This window comes from Enhydra lutris, unplaced genomic scaffold (assembly GCF_002288905.1).
Source record: "Enhydra lutris kenyoni isolate GAN:26980312 unplaced genomic scaffold, ASM228890v2 scaffoldscaffold94, whole genome shotgun sequence".
NCBI lineage: Eukaryota > Metazoa > Chordata > Mammalia > Carnivora > Mustelidae > Enhydra > Enhydra lutris.
In genome coordinates this window covers 2,468,233-2,487,303 of record NW_019154178.1, presented here as the reverse complement: position 1 = coordinate 2,487,303, position 19,071 = coordinate 2,468,233, and the positions used below count along the sequence as shown (strand labels likewise).

The window sequence follows — 19,071 nt, the reverse complement described above, 5'->3', positions numbered from 1 at the left end:
TTTGCCACCGCTGGCGGCGACAGCTATCGGGAGTAGGACCACCGCAGCGGGGAACGAGCGACAGGAGGAACGTCCCCCACCTGAGGCTCAATCCCCCCCAGAGTGACGTCATCACAAGAACTGGGAAGAGACACGGGGCCAAGGGATAATAAATATAATTGCTATGACGGGACCCTGCCCAGAGGAGCAGGAGCAGCCGCCCCAGACCCCACTTGTCCCCTCTGGCATGCTGAGGGCGAATTAGAAGCTTCGAGGTCACCCTGGGGCTGCTGGGAGTAGCAGGGGTCACGGGGGGCAGACCCCAGGCTTTGGGCTGCACAGGCCCCGGGCTGGCCGCCTAGCCCAGGACGTCCAAGTAGACGGGAGGCTCCTGGGCCAAGGCTTGGAGCCGGGCGTGCACGTCCTTGATGCTGTGGCGCTGCTGGGGCTCCCGCTGCCAGCAGCCCCGCATAATGGCGTAGACCTCTGGGGGGCAGGCCCGGGGCCGCTCCAGCTCCCTCCCCTGCGTGATGCATTCAATCGCCTGCGGCCGCCAGAGGGAGAGAGAAAAGGGCGCCGCCGGGCGCTGGAGCAGGGGCCAGAGGCCAGCCACAGCTCCCCCCGCCCCGCCTCTCCCAGAGGCTCTCCAGGAGGGTCCCACAGATGGCTGGGCCTCTTGGCTACAAATAATCTAAAAGGAGGCAGGGAGCCCCAAGATTCCTTTCCACTCGGATGCTGGGCAGGGTTAAGGCTACGTAGGCTGGGAAGGTTGGGCTGGAATCAGACCCTCAGGAGACTTGCCAGCTGATGTGAGGAAGGGGCAGGGCCTCCAGCTCCCAGCTCCGAGAGCCAGAGGTAAGGAGAGCGGGACTGCAGCCAAAGGCCCTGGGGACTGGCTGGATGGCCATTTAAGGTAGAGGGCAACCCCAGTTCCTTTTGGCTTCTGTAGGTACCATTCGGGGGGGACCTAGCACTTCTGAACAGAAACTGCAGCAGGAAAGACCTGAGTCAGACTCCAGGAAGGACTGTTAGAGCAGCTAAGGGAGCCAAAGAAGGAGAGATGGTGGCTGGGTGGTGGGTGACGGGGCCTGGAGTCTCTCCCCGCCTTCTTCCCTCCCTCCCCATTAAAGGACTTGGGTTATGGGCAGCACTAATTCCATTCCCTCTCTCCGTGCTTGAGAAAATTAAAATCTATAACCCTCTCCCCCGCCCCAGCAGCCTCCAGGGAGCGGACTGCATTAGGAGAAATGGAGACTGACAGCTGCGAGCCAAGGAGGGGGTGAGGGGAGCTGCTCTGGGAGACAGAACACCTGGGGCCTGCTCTGGCCAAACCCAGCCAGGAGGGCGGGGGGGGGGCTGTTCTTCCTGCGGTCTGACCTCCAGCCTTCCTGCTGCAGTGTCAGGCCCTCGCGCACCTGCCCCTCGTCCAGGCCTCTCCCTTCCTCCCTGATAATGCCTGCTGCATCTATAAAACGCAGCTGAGGACGGGGGTCTGGGCTCCATCTGTAAAGTGCTCTGAGGCTCCCCCAGGAGCCCGCTGGGCCCGGGGCTAGGAGGCAGGAATCTGAGGGAGCGGGAGCTGGAAGAGGGCAAGGAGAGGAGGGGCGGGGGTGGAGGAGGCCCCGGGCCTGCGGGCGGCAGCGGGATGGGGGCACCGGGACCGGGCAGGCAGGGCCGGGGGGGTGGCGGCGGCGCTGACCTCGGTGTTGGAGAGCTGGTACCAGGGCTGCTTGCCGTAGGTGAAGATCTCCCAGAGCACCACGCCGAAGCTCCACACGTCGCTCTCGGTGGTGAACTTGCGGTAGAGCAGGCTCTCCGGCGGCATCCAGCGGATGGGCAGCATGGTGCGGCCCCCCACCTGCGGAGGACGCTGCGTCACCGCGAGGGCTGCGGTGAGCCCTGCCCCTGCGCCCCTGCCCCGCGCCGCCGCGCCCCCATAGTTACCCACCCACCCCCTCCCGTGGGTCGTTAAAGATGAATGGAAGGGGCTCTGGGGGTCGGGGGCTAAGCGGGACAAAGCGAGGGAGTCCTCTCTGTGCGTCCCCGGAGCGCGGAGACACCCTCCTGTGTGGCCCAGGAGGTAAGACGGGGTTAGAATCCGGAGACAGGCAGCCTGGGCCCCCACGCGCCCAGGAAGAGAAGGGTGAGCCTGCGCCCAAGGCGGGGGACACCAGAGACCCTTACTCGGTAATAGTCCGTGCTGTAGATGTCCCTGCTCATGCCGAAGTCCCCGATCTTGACCACGAGGCCTTGGCCCACCAGACAGTTGCGCGTGGCCAGGTCCCGATGCACGAAGTGCAGACTGGCCAGGTACACCATCCCCGCGGCGACCTGGCTCGCCACAGCCAGCAGCTGCCCCAGGCCCAGGGGCCCTGGAACCACGTCCTCCCCGCCAGCCAGCAACTTGGCATCCGGCCCGTGGGACCTGCCGAAGAGTGAGGGTGGCAGGGGGTGGGCTGGGTGGCGGGGAGAGCCCTCAGGAAGCTGAGGACCCGGAACCGGGGAGCTGGGGTGAGGGGGGGTGCGGAGGACTCCGGAGAATGGAAGAAGGAACAGAGAGGCAGGTGTCCGGAGGGCTTGGGAGGGGGGCCGCCAGGTGCGCCCACCTCCGGAGCCTCCACCGCGGCCCACACTTTCCACATTCACGTCGCCCCCCACCCCCACAAGGCAGCCCTTGTGAACTCGGGAGCCCAGCAGCCAGCCACCCACGGGTCTTCGTCTGTTGCCCACGGACACCTCCCATAGGGCCCTACAGATGCTCACCTTCTACCCCCAGGTCTGCCCCTGCCTCTGTGAAGGGAAGCTTCCCCCCTCAGACTCCGAGCCTGAAACCTGGGGGTCCTCCCGTCTCTCTCAACTTTGCTCTCAATATTCAGCCTCCCGTGGGGTTCTTCTTCCTGCCAAAGGTCTCCAGGACGCCCTCCACCTCCCACAGCCACCACTCAGGATCAATCCCTGGTCACTCAGCTCCATTCCCCAGATAGTCCTTCTTCTGACCCCAGCCCGAGCCAATGGCTTTGTCGGGACTGCCCCTTCCCACAGGCCAACTTACTCCTCATCTGTTTCTTCCTTCTGTCTGGCAGGGGCTTACTAAACACCCCAGTGTGCCCGTCACCACAGCTACCGTGGAGAGTAGGATAGAGATCAACAGGGGCACCTGATCACTCAGGCCAGGGATGGAAGAAATCAGGGGAGACTTGGAGGAGCAGACATTTAAACAGACTCAAACCCTGAAGAAAAGAGGTGAGTAAGCCATTGAAAAGGGTCAGAGACACAGGAGGATGAAGTGGTGGGGGGAGACCTGGCATACCATGCAGTGGGAACTGTAAGAGCAAAGGTCCAGAGGCCGAACAGACAGGCTTCCTAGGGAATGTCTTCCAGACTCATCTAGGAGTCTTCACGGTTCTCTCCTTTGGTTCCCTGTGCTCCCCCAGCATTGAGAGTCACTATTCCCACAGCCTGGGCTCCAGATGGTGGCCCGCCCCTGACCTGCATCCCCAGCACTCAGCACGGAGCCCACACGGTGTCTGGTGAGCCAGGTCTCCTGTCTGGCCCACCGTTGACTCCAGTCTCCTGAGCCCATCCACCTCCACACTCATCACCTTCCTCCTGCTCCCACCCTCCACGGGCCCCTCCTCGCCCACAGGGTAAGCTTCGGCTCTGGGGTCTCTCCCAAGCCTGATGGAGTGGATGACCCTTCACTCCCAAGGGGGTGTTTGGAAACCAAATCACGACCAACAGCTGAACAGACACACAGTGCTTTCTCATCCAGAACCACAGCCCTCCACTGTCCCTCTGACTGGCAGGGAAACTGAGGCCAGAGAGGAAAGCTCTTGGCTCAGCTAGGACATCACAGCTGAGTGCAAGCCCGGCCCTCCCCCTCCCCGCCTCACAGGTCACCGGACGCCATCCTGGGGAAGGGAGCGTGTTCATCCAAGGACTCAACAGAGGACACATGTGACCATCACAGTCAGGGACTGAGAGCAGGGCTCCACCTGGGGACATACTCCCCACTGGGTGCCCCTAGGCAAGCCGCTTACGCCTCATCTGTGAAATGGGCACATTTCTTGAAGCTATTAAAATCATGGCACACATGAGTAAACATATCAGAATAGTTCTGTCCAAAGCCAAAGAAATGAACTTTTAGTGACTTCCTGCAGGTATAAATTCCCACGTACGCTTGGAGACTCTGAAGAGCGCCTCTATCTACACTCTCGCCCAGATACACTTGTGTGCGCGCAGCCACGGCTCGGGGTGGGAGCAGAGCACCTGGAAGGTGGCAGGAGCCCCGGGACCGGCTGTTACTGTTGCTGTAGCTCTCTATGCCGTCAGCCCCACAGGCCTGGCTTCCGCGCCCCCCACCCTGCCCCCGTGCCTGCAAACACACCCATGCAAGCCGCAGGCCTGCCCTGCCGTGTCCTGACTTCTGCCCGTGCCCCCCCCACCGCCCCATCCCGTGCGCCGACGGCCCGCATTCCCATGTCGGCCTCGGAGCTCCTCAGGGACAGGAGCGGGCCTTCCTGCTCTGTTGAGGGTCGCCCCTTGGCTGGACAGACAACTGGGGTGCGCTTGTAGGGAAGGGGCTCGGGACGGGCGCTCCTACCGGAGGAAGCGGTTGAGGTCGCCGTGGCGCATGTACTCAAAGACCATGAGCAGCGGGCGGCCCTCGGTGCAGACCCCGAAGAAGCGCACGATGTGCCGGTGCTGCAGCACGGTCAGCAGCTGCGCCTCCCGCTGGAAGTCCTGCTTCGCGCTCTCCGACACCTCCTTCAGCGCCTGGACGCCGGGGTGCGGGGCTGAGTGCGGGGGGGGGGGCCCTCCCTGCGTACACCCGAGGGGGCCGCAGCCCACGCCCCAGCCTGAGCTCCTGGCCCTGGAACGATGATGCTCCGGGATGTGGGACCCAGGCCCGCGGGAGCTCGGGGACAGGGTCTTACCTTGACGGCCACCAGCATCTTGTCCTGCTCCGGCAACAGGTTGTGGCACTCAGCAAGGAAGACCTTCCCAAAGGCGCCCTCGCCCAGCTCCCACTTGAGCACGATGTCCTGGCGTTTGATGTGATGAACACCTGCGGGGGGCGTGCGGGGTCAGACCGGAGCCCCCCAGGTCCGGAAGGACAGACCAGCAGGGGCTGACGGTGAGGCTTCTTGTATTCCCCAAAGTCCCGTACTGTGGTGTGCACGGGGATGGGGGATGGGAGGGATGCTGGTTCGGCCCAGGGCAGCCAAAGGAGAGGGTACGGGGCTTCTACACACGCGCACGCGCGCACACGCACACGCACACCTAGGCCCCCCTGCCCTTGACCCAGGAGAGCTCCTCACAGGCATCACTGAAGTACTGTGGGTTCTCGATGATGTGTCCTTGGAGCCCTGAACCTTTGCCCTCAGTGGGGGACAAGGAGCTGCCCCCTAAGGTCATAAAGTGCAGAGACATGGCCAGTCCGTCCTCTGGAGCCAGCACGGCGGCGCCTGGGGAAGCGACACAGCCTTATGGAGGGGTCACACTCCAGGTGCACACGCTGGCCCCTGTCGGGGTGCAGGGCACGAGGCAACCCCAGCCCAGACCCTGCAGGGGAAGGGCACGGGGAGAGAGGGAGCCAGCAGGGGAAGGGGAGGCACTCTCTCTGTTTGGCTCCTGTCCAACCCCAGGCCCTGTGGGGCCACCAAAGAACTACCCCCCCCACCCCCGCCGAGCTCAGACCTCCCAGACCCACTTAGTGTTTGACTACAATCCAGCCGCCAATTAGCAGCTGCCTCCTGACACTCCCAGCCGCGGCCCGACAGGCACACGCACCCCCACACATCCCACAGCCCGGCCCTCGTCCACCCTGACACACACCCCCTAGCTCTCCACTGTGTGCAAGCCCCCCACACGGAGGCCAGGGTCAGGGAGAGCCAGTGGCAAACAAAGCCAGCAGGACAGATGCGCACACAGCCCGCTGCCGCACCCCCACTCACGGCCAACCCCGAACTTGTTCCTCTGTCCACATCTGTTGAGCACCAGGAAGAGCGTGGAAAGGAAGAGGCAGGCAAAGACAGCCAGGCCCACGGCCACTGAGACCTGCGGGCAGGGCAGTTAGAGCCGAGCTTCTCCCACTCCCTGGGAGAGCCCCCAGAGCAAACAGCTCCCCATCCTGTGTCGGAGCCCAGAGCCAGGCCCCCAGAACAGCCTCTTCCTCCCCTGGGGCCCCAGGCCTTGGGGCCAGGCCTCCAGACTCCGACAGAAACAGAAACGACTGTCAACAAGCCGCGAGCCCAGCCCCCGACCCCCGGGCTGAGACAGGCCCCCCATCTCATGCTTACCCCGAAAGGGGTTTCATCCTTCTTCTCCACCGGGTCTCCGGAAGTGCTGTTAGTGTCTGTGGGGACACAGGGCATGGAGAGTGCGGCTCAGTACACATGGTGTCTCCTGCAGCAGCTCCCACCCCCACCCCTGCTGAGCCCTCGGGGATCAGGTCCGCTGTGCCCCTGCCCCCGCCTCGGCTTCAGGGACCAGACAGAACCTGCCCTCTTGCCTGGGCTACTCACCCACTGGCGAGAAGGAGACTGCAGTAGGGGAAGGAGAGAAAACGGTCAGATGGCAGCCGGAGAGCAGTGAGGCTTCCCTCTCCCATTCCCCCCACCCCGGACTCATCCCTTCCTGGGGCAGGGGGTGGGGTGGGGGGCTGGGCATCTGGGCCTCAAGGAGAAGAGGCCCAGGGCCCTTCTCCAGCCAGGCACCTATGCGCTGGTGCACGACCCTGTCCTCGGCCAGCCCGGGGAGGGCGGCAGCCCGGGGCTTTGGGGCTCCCGGGGCTCGGCGGAGGCAAGGCAGGGAGGCCAGTGCAGAGCTGGACTCCAGAACCCCAGGCTCTTTTCCGCCCAGGACAAGGCACTCCAGCTGTGGTCAGGACCACAACAGTGAGGGGGCCCCGGGGAGGGTGGTCGTGCGCCGGGCTTGGGATGGCCCTTGCACCGGGAATGGGGTCCTCGGGGTTGAACTCGAAAGGGTTGTCCATGAAGGCGGCCAGGACGGAGGCGGACGCCTGGCCGGACGGGTTGGCGGCCAGCAGCGTGTAGTTGCCGTTGTTGACGTGGGTGGGCTGGTTGAGGCGCAGGCACCCGTGCCGCACGGTCTCGTTGGCCGCGGGCTCCAGGAACTCGGTGAAGATGAAGCTGGTCTCGTTGAGCACGGAGCCGTTGAAGAGCCAGCGCAGGGCGGGCGCCGGCTGCCCGTCCACCGAGAAGGGGATGCACCAGTGGTGTAGCTCCACCGGCCTGTGCAGCTGCACGCTGGCGGGGACTACGGGCCAGAGAGAGGGACAGCCGGAGGTCAGGGAGCCGCCGGAGGGGACCCGGCACCGACCTGACGAGTCAGGGGGCTGGGCGGGCTGGGCACAGCCAGAAATCAGGCGGCGGGCCGAAGAGAAACTGGCCACCGGCCCGAAGAAATGCACAGGGAGGGAGCTCTTGAGGAAAGCCGCCAGGAAGTCTCAAGTAAACGGAGCAGCGGGCGCACACAGCTCGCGGGCTTGGAGAGCTTCTAGGTGGCCGTGAGTGACAGCCCCTAGGAAACGGGGTCCAGGCCCCGGAAACGAAACACGCGGTCTTTTGGATAAGGGTCCAGAAAAATGAAGGGCAGCTAAGCTTAAGTAGATCGGGAGAGGGCCGACACATCAAAGAAGCAAAAACATGTAGTTAAAATGCTTTCAGAAAGGGGCGCCTGGGTGGCTCTGTCCGTTAAGCACCTGCCTTCGGCTCAGGTCACGGTCCCGGGGTCTTGGGATCGAGCCCCACATCAAGCATCAGGCTCCCCGCTCAGTGGGAAACCTGCTTCTCCTTCTCCCTCTGCCTCTCCCCTCTGCTCATTCTCTTTCGCTCTCTGACAAATAAATAAAATCTTAAAAAAAAAAAAAAAACGCTTTTGGGGGAAAAAAAAATATGGGTTTGAAATAGACCCAACCTGGGGAAAGTAAAATCTTCTTTTTTTTTTTTTTTAAAGATTTTATCTATTTGTTTGACAGACAGAAATCACAAACAGGCAGAGAGGCAGGCAGAGAGAGAGGGGGAAACAGGCTCCCCGCTGAGCAGAGAGCCCGATGCGGGGCTCGATCCCAGGACCCTGAGATCGTGACCTGAGCCGAAGGCAGAGGCTTAACCCACTGAGCCACCCAGGCGCCCCAGCAAAAGCTTCTTGATAATAGACACACAGATGTTGCGCAGGGGGCCCTACTCAGCAGGGAAGGACCCAACGAACAAGAGATGCTCCCAGCGCTGGGGTGGCAGGGGGAGCAGGGGGTGACTCTTAGAAATACAATGTTCCACAGAAGAAACTAAGCCCAGAACAGAACTTGCGGGAGGGTCCATTTTTGAACAGGGAAAACTAAGCCATACTGACAGGGAAGCACACGTGTGTACAATTATTTTTTAAAAGCAAGGAAAACAGTTATCCCAAAAGTCAGGATGGTGCAGAGAAAAAGGATGGGAAGAGAAAGGGAGTGTGTATGTTTGAAAGAGCCAAAGAATAATGATTGTTTAAAGTGTCAGTGTTCACATGTCTATGCTAGATTTTACAACTAAAGAAGAAAAGTTGTGTAACGTACATGATTTAAAGTAATTTGTTGAGGCGCATCTGGGTGGCTCCGTGGGTTAAGCCTCTGCCTTCGGCTCAGGTCATGATCCCAGGGTCCCGGGACCAAGCCCCGCATCGGGCTCTCTGCTCAGTGGGGAGCCTGCCTCCCCGCCCCTCCCCAGCCTGCCTCTGCCTACTTGTGATCTCAGTCTGTCAAATAAATAAATAAACTCTTCAAAAAAATAAATAAATAAAGTAATTTGTTGGCAGACTAGGGAAATTAGGCAGCGAGCCTAGAGGAGAGCTCAGGAGGGGAATTTGCTCTTGTAAAGCTCGGAGGGACAGCAAAAGGGCTCCGACGGGTCGGGCAGGGAGTAACGCAGTGAGAACAGCTGGGCAGCCAGAGCTGAGGGCCTCAGGTAGCAGGACTTGGGCAGCGGGCCAGAAAGAAATCCATTCCCATCCCTCTGGCCTTGACGAGTCCCCAGGACTTCCCCCACAGGATTGGGTTTTCATGGGAATCTGGAAACAACTGGGCGGGAGCCGCTCGGGAGATAGATACCTATCCCAGCCCTGTCCTCCAGCCCAGACCCTCAGAGCCTCTTTCCAGGGAAGACGGGGGTGGGGTGGAGGGTTGTGGGGGGTGGAGGCGGTCACTGGGACTCACAAGAGACGTTGACCTGCACGGAGACTTCGGCCCGGCCCATGTCGTTCTCTGCCCAGCACGTCACATTCTTCCTATTGAGGTCGCTGGTGACATTGGCCAGGGTCAGCCCCAGGGACGGCGGGCCCCCAGATTGCTGGGTCAGGAAAGAGAAGGGTAAATGAGGAAGGGTGTCGCAGGCTTAGGTATGGAGGCAGGGGCTAGAGCCGCTGTCCTGGGGGCATCCCTGTGGCTCCAGATGGAAAGAGAGGAGGGGTGGGGGGAACAGGGGAAGGGAAGAGGGAGAGGAGAGAACACAGCAGAGAAAGGTCCCCTCCTTTAGAACGCGTGCGCAGATATCTCCTGGAACATTGATTTAATGATCCGAAAACATCAAGAACATGACCAGTAGCCTCAAAACAGGAGCGGACTACCCTGAACGGGGACCACCCTCCGAGCAGCTGGGCGGATGTCCAGAAGGCCAAGGACCCAGCAGGCACGAGTCATTCTTGCTCTGCACGCGGCGACGGCAATTTCAGCCCCAGGGAGACCAGGGCAGCAGGCAGAAGTGGCCACAGCGCCCCGACCCCCTCTGGCAGATAAACGCAGAGCCTGAAGCTAGAGGCAGTGACTGGGCAGTGACGGGACTCTGAGTCACCGTCGGAACACTGGATCAGGTTCAGGTTCTCTTCCTAGGAAACAGGGGACGCGTGCCAGTTACGTGACCTCGGGACAATTCCTAATCTTGCTGAACCACGGCTTTCTTGCCTTGTAAGCCACGGAGGTAGACAAAATGATCCTTTCAAGTGTTAGAAAGCTACTTCCATTAAAATGATGGAAGGCCATGGAGCGGTGGACCAGCCTCATTTGTCTGGAAATTTCAGAAATGCAGAATCCCTTCGACTAAGTGCCGGGGCAGGTGAAGTTTCCCGGGACCTCCACTGGGGTGGAAGTTTGAAGATCGCGAAGAGCTCCCTCACCCTGACGCAGGCTCTCTGTTCCAGCCTCCTCGGGGGGAAGCCTGGCCCTGCTCCAAGCTTCTGTCTGAGGGCCCCCCTCCCCCAAATCCCTGTGGGTGCTGGGCAGCCCATTGACTCAGCCCTATGAGCTGCTCTGCCACCCTCCGGCCTCCTGAGGGTGCCCACCCCCCCCACCGACTCAACCCAGTTGGGTGTGACTTTTCTATAGGAAGTTGCTAGAAAACAGAAGTGATAGCAAACATGGAAACCTCCCAAAGAGAAAAGCAAAACCCTGGAATTTCCCAAAACAGCTGAGCAAAGGTCTCCCCACTGGTGGTCATGGCCAACCTCTTGCCTCTACCTTGTCACCTTTCCATCACTCACTCTCGTGGCTCTGCTCGGTGGCTCTGCTCAGTGGCTCTGCCCCCCACCCCACCGTGCCTGCATCCCTGGCCCCCAGTGGCTCCTCTTCCTTCAGTACTGTCCCGAGGGCCTCCAGCCATCCTGGGGGTGCAGCCCCTCCCAAAGTGAACCCCTGGCCTGGCTCCTCCAAGGGGCCGGACCCTGTGTACCCACCCACGTGGGACCAGGTCGTTGGGTGGGCACCACCTACTGTCGGCCTCTGGTGACCTTGTCAACGAGGCCGGAGATAGCTGGGGCTACTCGGGGCTGCCCATCGCCCGCTTGAGCACAGAAAGCCTAAGACACGTCTGCAAGACCAACATAGCAGCCGTGGCCAGAGGCAGCGGAGACATCAAAGGTCATCACGTCCACCTCCTCAGCTGACAGGTAAGAAAACCAATGTGTAGACAGATTTTCCGAAAGTCAGTCCAAAAACTCATTAGTGAGAAAGCTGGACCTGGACCGGGACTTTCTTTACTAACAAGCTCATCACACACCCAAGAGGATCTGCTTCCAGCATCTCCAGATGAAGATGGGAAAGACCCTGGGGACGCCTTGGATGCAGGACCACAAGCGCCGTACAGACCCCCGGTCCTGTTCCCTTGTCTAGAAAGCCAGTGATTGGGAGGGATGGTCTGGGGGTCCAGGGACCGTCTCTCCGGCAGCAGGCACCGTGTCCCCTGGGTCCCCACCGGGCCAGTGCCTACCGTGAGGGCAGGTGTTTGCCAGCCCCACAGAACGAGCCTGAGCCCCATGGGTCGAAGCCGCATCTGTCCCTCCCTTACATGCTTCTTCCTCACAGTCTCTCTTTCCCCGTCTTTGTCCCCTGTGTCCTGTCCAAGCGTCTCCCAGGGAGAGGGGGAGTGGAGGGACAGGGTGGTGAAGGGCTTCTCACCGTCACTGTGACCAGCTCCTCCAGCTCGGTCAGGATCCAGCCGGCCCCCTCCAGGTCCCGCCCCTCCACCAGGCACTGCAGCGACACATCGTCCCCCACGTCCACGGAGGTGTTGGGCATCTGGACCTTCAGCACGGGCACGCCTGGCAGCCCGGGATGGCCAAGAGACATTAGATCAGGGAGTGGCCTCTGAGCCCTCCCCCAGGGTGGTGCCTCCTCCTCCACCCGCCTCAGTGGCCCTGAGCCCCTCCTGGTGACGCCCAACGCCCTCCAACCTTCAGCACCCCCAGCTCTCGCCCATGTCTGTTCCCCAGGCTCCTGCTCAGGGCTCCCTCCGCAGGCCTGCGGCTCCTCCCCACCCCTTATGCAGCCCCGGCACCTACCGCAGCTGGCATTGGACAAGAGGGCCAGTGGCCCCTGCCCGGGACACTGCAGCTTCTGTCCACGCACGCCACCCAGCCCCTCCTCCTCCCAGCGCAGCAGCCAGTACACGGCACACGTGCAGTGCAGAGGGTTCCCCAACAGGACCCTGTGGGTACGGGGGACACCAAGAGAGTCAGGGACCGGGCCAGGGTCGGGCCTGAGGAGCCCCAGAGAACGAAGTAGCAGGTAGGAGGGAGTGCGAGCAGACCGCAGGCAGGCAGATCAGGAAGTGAAGGAAGGGGGACAGGGGCGAGGGTCCTCTCGGGCACCCCAGGAACAAGGCGTTATTACAAGAAATAGGATCCAGAAAGCCCAGGAGCCGGCTGGGGGCTACATGGATTCCTTTACCCCAGCAGGCTCCTCAGGAAGACAGGTGTGTGCGTGGGGTGCGGGCGACATGGGCAGCTGCGCGCCCTGGCGTAGGGAATGGTGCCGGCCCCCCACTGCCAGAGCGCATTCAGCCTTAGCCACCCAGCTCTCCCCCCACATCCTGGCCGCCCCCAGGGTGGGAGGCCCCTCCAGTGGGCCTGCAGTCTCAGATGGGGTCACGGGTATGGACAGAGTCCCCAAAGCAACCCCCACCCACCGCCACCACTACAAGCAGAGATCCACATGCCCGCGCGCGCACGCGCACACAGCTCTGGCCCCCCAAGAAGGCCCACACTCACAGCTCCTGCAGGGGGAGGCCCTGGACGGCTTTCCAGGAGAGAGACTCCAAAGCGTTGAAGGAGAGATTCCTGTGGGAGTTGAGATAGAGACGGCTGCCTTGAGCCACCGACCTTGCTCTGACCCAGGGAGAGGGAGGGAGGGAGGAGCCACGGGAAGCTGACATCTCACTACCCCCCACCCAGTCCCCCCAACCCTGGCAACTAGGACCAGGCAAGGAGGCACTGGGGTTGGGACAGGTTAGGCTCTTGGAGTCCCTTTCCTCTCACTGGGACAGCGAGAGTTAACTCCACTTAACCCCCTCCCCAGACCCCAGGGAGGGGGTCTCAGGGAACAGCCTGCTCTCCTCTCCCCCCTACCTTGGCCCCAGCTGGCAAAGTGCTGAGACCCCAGCTGGGGGAAGGGCCTCCATCTGTGCTCCCCTCCCCGCAGAGCCCAGACGGGCCAGAGGAAAAGGGGGATGGTGGCGCAGATCTCAGAGGACTTCCTCAGCTGGCCCAACCTCAGAGACCCCGGGGCCCCCAGGGATCGGAAAGAATGGCCCAGGCCAGCACCAGACGCAGCTGGGTGTGGTAGTACAGCTGTGCGGCCTCGGCCCAGAAACACCCCCTCCAGGAGTCTCAGAGCCCTCATCTGTAAAATGGGCTGCCACTCCCCAGCCGCGTTGGCTGCGAAGACTCAGGGACGTGAGTATGTGACATCTCACGGGTTTGCATTCTTAACCGAAGCCCCACTTTGTCATGAGGGAGGCGCCGAACGTCACCTTTTCTGCTGTGCAACATCACCAGACACAGCCGAGACTTTAGAGGACCCCAGCACCCTGCTGTCTGTCTGTCTGTTTGTCCACCATGGTGAGAAGAAGGAGGAACTGAACTGCTGGCCCCAGAGGCCAGAGAGGGGGCTGCGAGGGACTCCAAGAGTCTCCCTCCCCTGCCCACCGCCGCCCCTGCCCACCATCCACAGAGGAGCAGCTGTGACTCCCGGGGTGGGCAGGGTGACTGCGGCGGATCTGATGGCCCAGCTCCCAGGCTATCCCCGGGGGCCAGGAGGGGGTGGGAGGTGGCATCCCCAGCCAGAAGCTGCAGCACGCTCCTGCCCCGACTCCCTGTGGACAGGTGTGTCTGAACTCTGGGAAGAAAAACGGGGCAGACGCCCATGAGACGCATCCCTGTAGCGTGAAGTGTGGGAGCGAGAGACACCATATGCTGCGGCTGACGGGGCTGGGGCGTGCGGTTTGGGGGTTTAGGGGGGTGGGAGGGTGGGGGGGTGGGGTCCCAGGTCACCAGCATCCCTGAAGATGCGGAGAAGCCCCAGGGGAATGGGTGAGGCCAGGTCCCTGACCAGGTCGGGGCCTTCTTTACAGCAGCTGGGGGGTGGGGCCCAATCCCAGCAGACACCCATCTGGGTTCGCCCCCCCGCAGCGCTGGCCACTCACAGGCGACTGAGCCGAGGAGTGAAACGGAAGGCGTCAGGCGCCACGGAGCGGAGTCCACTCTTCACGATGGTGCTGGGAGGGCGCAGCAGGGTCAGCCCACAGGCCCTCCGCTCCTCGGGGCCCCACCTCTCCGCCCACACCAGCCCCCAGGCCCCAGTGCGAGCTCTGGACCTCCCATCCCCCTACAGGCTCCCCAGCTGCCTTGGGCCCCCGAGACCCCTGAGCTTTCTGGTCTCCTCCAGTCCCTCCGTTGTCAGCCTCCGAGTCACTGGTCCCCCGGCCCTGCGCTGACCCCACCCCGACAGCCAGCCCCTCACAGGTCTCGCAGCTCCCCCAGGCCCCGCAGGTGAACAGCCTCCAGACGCTGCAGATGCACTTGGTTCTCGATGTGGCTGTGGGGAGAGGGGATGGGGGGTCACAGTGGCGCAGGTCCACCCTGAAATTCCCGTGCCCACCTGCCTGCCTCCCTCAGCATCGCAAACGCAGGTGCATGCACTCACACACACACCGGTCACACACGACCCGTGCACATACAGATACATGGACACACGTGTGTATGCGTCCTCACCAGCACGCAGACACACTCCCACCCCTCATGTGTGCACACACGGGCACACACACACACACCACCTCGCGCGTGTCCACAGGAACCCTGGTACATGCATGGACACAGAGGCAGGCCGGTCGGCACGCTCCCACTGTCATGCCCGACACACGTATGCATCGGTCTCTCGTGTACAGCAGTGGTCCCACGTTCACAAACACACAAAACCCCATTCTCAGCTTAGGGTTCTGCTCTCCTGCCCAAGGCTTCTCCTGTTCGTGCTCAGAAATGGGGGTCACGCTGGGACTCCTGCCTCCACAGAGGACCGAGGCTCACTACGGCCCCGCAGCACAGAAATGGGGGTCACACTGGGACTCCTGCCTCCACAGAGGACCGAGTCTCACTACGGCCCCGCAGCACAGAAATGGGGGTCATGCTGGGACTCCTGCCTCCACAGAGGACCGAGGCTCATGAAGGCCCCACAGCACAGAGGGAACCCCGTGGTCATGAGAATCTGTGTGTTCCCAAACGCACACTCCCCATCTGGGCTGACCACACCGCTGCACACTTGCTCCCTCGTTCACCCACGTGCCCGTGCGCGCACGCACACCCCACCCTCAAAAACACAGTCCCTCCCTACGCTCAGGCAGCAGCCACGACTGCCCCCACCCTTCAACAGAGCAAACAAGAGGCTGTCAGTCGGGGACCCCTTGAGCCCCTCCCTGCCCCAAGAGGGACCTGAGAAGGGGGACAAGGGCACTGGGAGGCTGGAGAAGGGACGAGGGTGGTGAAGAGGCACAGACAGGCGGTTCACAGGGCAAGACAATGATGGGAAGGCTTGAGGGGGGCATAAAAACACAGGTGGTGAGCCAGAGACACAGAGAAAGAGACAATGAGCAGGAAGAGACTAGCAGAGAGAGAGAGAGAGACAGGCAAGGGGACAGACAGGTAAGGACAGGGAGACAGAGACACAAAGAGATAAGGACAGAGCACCACAGAAAGCCAGACCGGGGCTGGGACAGAAGGACAGGTGCGCAGGGATGGAGGCTGCTGCCACCCTGGGGCCTGCCCAGCTTCGGATCTGGCACGCCACGGAGTTCCTGAGAACTTGGGTGCCCTGCTGTGGCACGTCAGTGAACCCCCCCCACCCCTTGCACACACAGACATGTACACACACACACTTGCCAGGGGCCTTTGACTCACTGAATCTTCTCAGAACTCTCCCCTCACCCCTCTCCCCTTCCCTGGCTGGACCAGGGGAAGGGGGGGAGCCAAGCTGCGTGACCTCTCCCCCTCCGCCTACTTCCCAGCGGGGGGGGGGGACCCCAGCTGCACCGGCCAGGCAGCCTTCCCCCAGTCCTAGGGAGCCCTCTCCTGTAACTCCGCTCACAGAGTCTAGAGCTGGAGGGACCGGGGAGGGGTGGCGGCAGCCGCCGTGACCAAGCTGTCCAGCAGCACACTCAAAGCTGCCTCATTCGCTTGGATTCATCATCAATCTGTCTTTTCGAGTCCATTATCTCCTCGTTAGCTCTGCGGGTGAGGGAGGAGGAGGGGACGGACGGGCGGAGGCTGGGGGTCAGGCCGCTGCCTCACCCAGCAGGTCCTCTCAGCACCCCACCCTGCATGGCTCCTGGTCCCCAGCCTAGCCTGCCCATGCCCCCACCTCCCGGGGGGCTGGGCCCACTGGGTAAGGGAACAGGGACAAGAGCTATGACGGGGAACATTGTGGAGCCAGGGCCCTGGTGTGAAGGTGCAGGGGACTGAGGGGACAGGGCTGGGGACGGCAGCCCCTCCCACCCTGCAGAGCCCTAGCCCAGACCCAGACAAGGCCATCTCCTCTCCTTCTGGTCTCCCTAGGGCCATTAAAGAGAGAGATGGAGGACCTTCCCGTTAATTACCACGAGATACGGGAGGACCTCACTGCTAATGATCACAGTCCGCTCGAGTAACTTCCAGACAGTGACGGTTCCACCTCGGACGCCTTCCAACCCATCACCGTCACCGCATGAGGCCAGCTCCTTGCCCACCCTCTAAGCCCCAGGCCGCAGAAAAAGGATTTTTCTAGCAGTCCCTCCCCTCTTCTAGAAGTCTTGCTGGTCCCATCAACTACACAGAATACTCAAGCATTTTCCAGGCATCGCCCTGTGATGCTCGAGTACCTCTAGGCCAATTATCACGGAATACTCCCATAGGTTTCCCCAGCTGCTAACAAGTACTCCAGTATTTTGTAACCAATTACTGCAGGTTGTCAGAGTACTACAAAATGCTGGAGATTTCTCCCAGGTTGCGGCCCCGAAAAGAGGAGAGCCTGTCAACATGAGTCCTGGCTCTCTGCCCCAAGTAGGGGGATAAGGGTGGAAAGGGAGACGGGGTGGGGACAGAGAAGCCAGGAGTCTCGTTTTCAATCCCCAAATCAAGGGATAGCGGGGACAAGAGATGGTGGAAACGGGGAGAGGGGAGCTCAGCCACCCCGCTGTGCCTCCTCACCACCTCCTCCCTATTCCAGTTCAATCCCCAGTTCCAGAGGCAAGAGCTGGTGTTGCCTGGTCATGGCCAGGAGCAGGGTAGGGGCTGGCTTCCGCCTGGAAAGGGGCTACGGCGGTAGGGGTGCCAAACGGAGGGGTTCCCCCCAGCTCGGGCTCCTCCTGTCTGCTCTCCAGAGGCTGCTTCAGGACGGCGGGGCTGGCTCAAACCGGGTCCACGGGCAGCTCCCTTGCCTGGCTGTGCCAGGCACCGTCCAGACGGTCACCGCCGTGGCGGTCAGGGAGCCGCGGGGGCAGAGGCAGGCCCAGGTGCAGTCTCCCGCCCCGCCCCGGACCCCGCTGGCCGGAGGAGAGCGCGCGCCCTCGGGGCCCGGCTACGCCCGCCAGCCCCCGCGCCCGCTCCCCCGCGCCCGCCGGACACTCACAGCTCCGTCAGGTTCTCTGGTGCCGGCAGGCGGCGGAGGCTCTGCAGGGCCCCAGGCCGGGAGCAGCGCAGCCCCGAGGGGCCGTGAGGGCAGCAGACATCGGGGCAGGGCGCGGCGCCCGCGGACGCCAGCATCAGCCAGGCCAGCAGGCTGCCCGGCCCCGCCGCCCGGCCGTGTCCGCCCCGCCGCCCTCGCGGTTCGCCCCGCAGCATCGCGCCGGCCCCGCAGCGGTCCGTGCGCTCCCAGCCGCGGCCGCCGGGCCTCCCCCGACACGTGCGCCCGCCGCGCTAAAGACCCGAGCGCCGGGAAGGGGCGGGGCCCGCAGCCCGCCACGCCCCGCCCTGCCCCCTCTGGCTCCACCCCCACCCCGCCGGTCCTCAGCCCCAAGGCGGCCCCCACCCCTTTCGGGGGACCCCGCGCCCCTTCTCCCCCAAGCCCCCTCCCTCGCTCCAGAGGAGACGCCTTAGAGGTGTCTGCTGGGGTGGGCGCGGGGGCGGGAAGGGGATGCGTTATTTCCCGCAGCGAAAAGCAGCTGCCTTTAGGAGGCGCGGAGATGACAGGGCGGGGGCAAGGTCACCATCGGGGTCATCCCCGCCCGCCCCCAGCCCCAGTCTCCCTCCTCGCGGCGCGCGCCCCTCAGGGAGTGTACGAGGTCCCTTGGGGTAATGGGGTGAAACAGTCTCCAAACCCTAGGAGGAGAGGGGAAGGGACCCCAAAAGGACCCAACGCGGACCTGGGGCAAGAAAACACAGCGGGAGAAAGGAGTCGCCCCAAAACAGCGGGAGAAGGGCCAGGCGAGCCGAGGCGCCGGCTCGCCGGAGGGACCACAGGGCGGCGCTAGAGGCCCGCGCGCAGGGGTGTGCGCTCGGCGGGGTGGGGGCGCGCTCTGCGGCCGGCTCCGAGCGGCGCCCCGGGGCCCCGCGACCGCCCCGACCCCGGCCGCTGGGGCCCCGCCGGGCTGGGCTGGCATCGACGGCCGCCCTGGAGAGAGCATCGATTTCTGCGCGGAGAAATGAATAGATGGGTTCTTAGCTCCTCGGACCCCGAGCCGCCGCGGTGGGGCTGGGCACCCGTCGGACCTCGCAGGCCGCGCCCCGGGAAGCCCCGGGATCCCCAGCGCCTCCCACGCCGCGTGCCTCGGCGGCTGCAGGAGCCCGACCGTCTCAGGCCGGGGAGGGGGCGGTAAGGGCGAGCAAAGGGTCCCCGAGCAGGGACCCTCGGGCAGAGAGGGCAGGCGAGGGCCGCCCGGAGCGCCCTCCGAGAGGACGAGAGAGAGAGAGAGAGAGAGAGAGAGAGAGAGGCGCGGGGGTCCCTCCGCCGGGCCCGCTGCCCCGACGCGGACAAACAGACAGACCGGCAGCCTGGTTTGGGAAGGCGACCGGACAGAGGCAGGCCCAGGATCTTGGCTGTGGCCGAGGGACTTGGCTGGGACCGAGCCTCGCGCGAAAGCGGGCGTGGCGGCCCCCGGGTGGCCGCGAGAGGCCCGGAGAGGGGAACCGCCTGCGCGTTCGGGACCGGGTTCGCGGTCCCGCCGGGGTTCAGCAAGCTCGCCCCCCCCGGCGCCTGCCAGGAGCCACCCAGCAGGTGTCAGGGCTCCCGCCACAGAACGTCCCCCCAGCCCAGCCCAGCGCAGCCCCGGCCACGGCCCCCCTCCTCCGCCGGCAGCG

The 19,071-nt window shown here is 63.3% G+C and overlaps 1 protein-coding gene across 2 annotated transcripts; it reads right to left on the bottom strand.

Annotated features, from left to right (window-relative positions):
* Nucleotides 1-337: 337 nt before the first annotated feature.
* Nucleotides 338-17,616, bottom strand: LOC111138872 (neurotrophic receptor tyrosine kinase 1). 2 transcript variants are annotated; one of them, XM_022490805.1, is made up of 17 exons: nt 17,405-17,616; nt 14,270-14,344; nt 13,953-14,024; nt 12,520-12,588; nt 11,812-11,957; nt 11,429-11,571; nt 9,197-9,329; nt 6,934-7,260; nt 6,507-6,524; nt 6,282-6,337; nt 5,937-6,039; nt 5,301-5,447; nt 4,917-5,047; nt 4,583-4,755; nt 2,164-2,404; nt 1,679-1,837; nt 338-523 (listed from the first exon to the last, which is right to left on the bottom strand). In XM_022490805.1, the coding sequence occupies exons 1-17, from the start codon at nt 17,614-17,616 to the stop codon at nt 338-340; spliced, it is 2,391 nt and encodes a 796-aa protein (XP_022346513.1). The 2 variants fall into 2 exon arrangements, with proteins under 2 accessions (XP_022346513.1, XP_022346514.1); XM_022490806.1 differs by lacking the exon at nt 6,507-6,524.
* Nucleotides 17,617-19,071: the final 1,455 nt, after the last annotated feature.

Bases quoted from the DNA above. Each gene is read 5' to 3' on its own strand.
- LOC111138872 (XM_022490805.1), bottom strand. From the start codon at position 17,616: ATGCTGCGGGGCGAACCGCGAGGGCGGCGGGGCGGACACGGCCGGGCG. The intron at 9,330-11,428 runs GTGAGAAGCCCT...TTCCTGACCCAG, and splicing joins AGGAGCTGGTCACAGTGACG to CAATCTGGGGGCCCGCCGTC. The intron at 6,040-6,281 runs GTAAGCATGAGA...CCCTGCCCGCAG, and splicing joins AGGATGAAACCCCTTTCGGG to GTCTCAGTGGCCGTGGGCCT.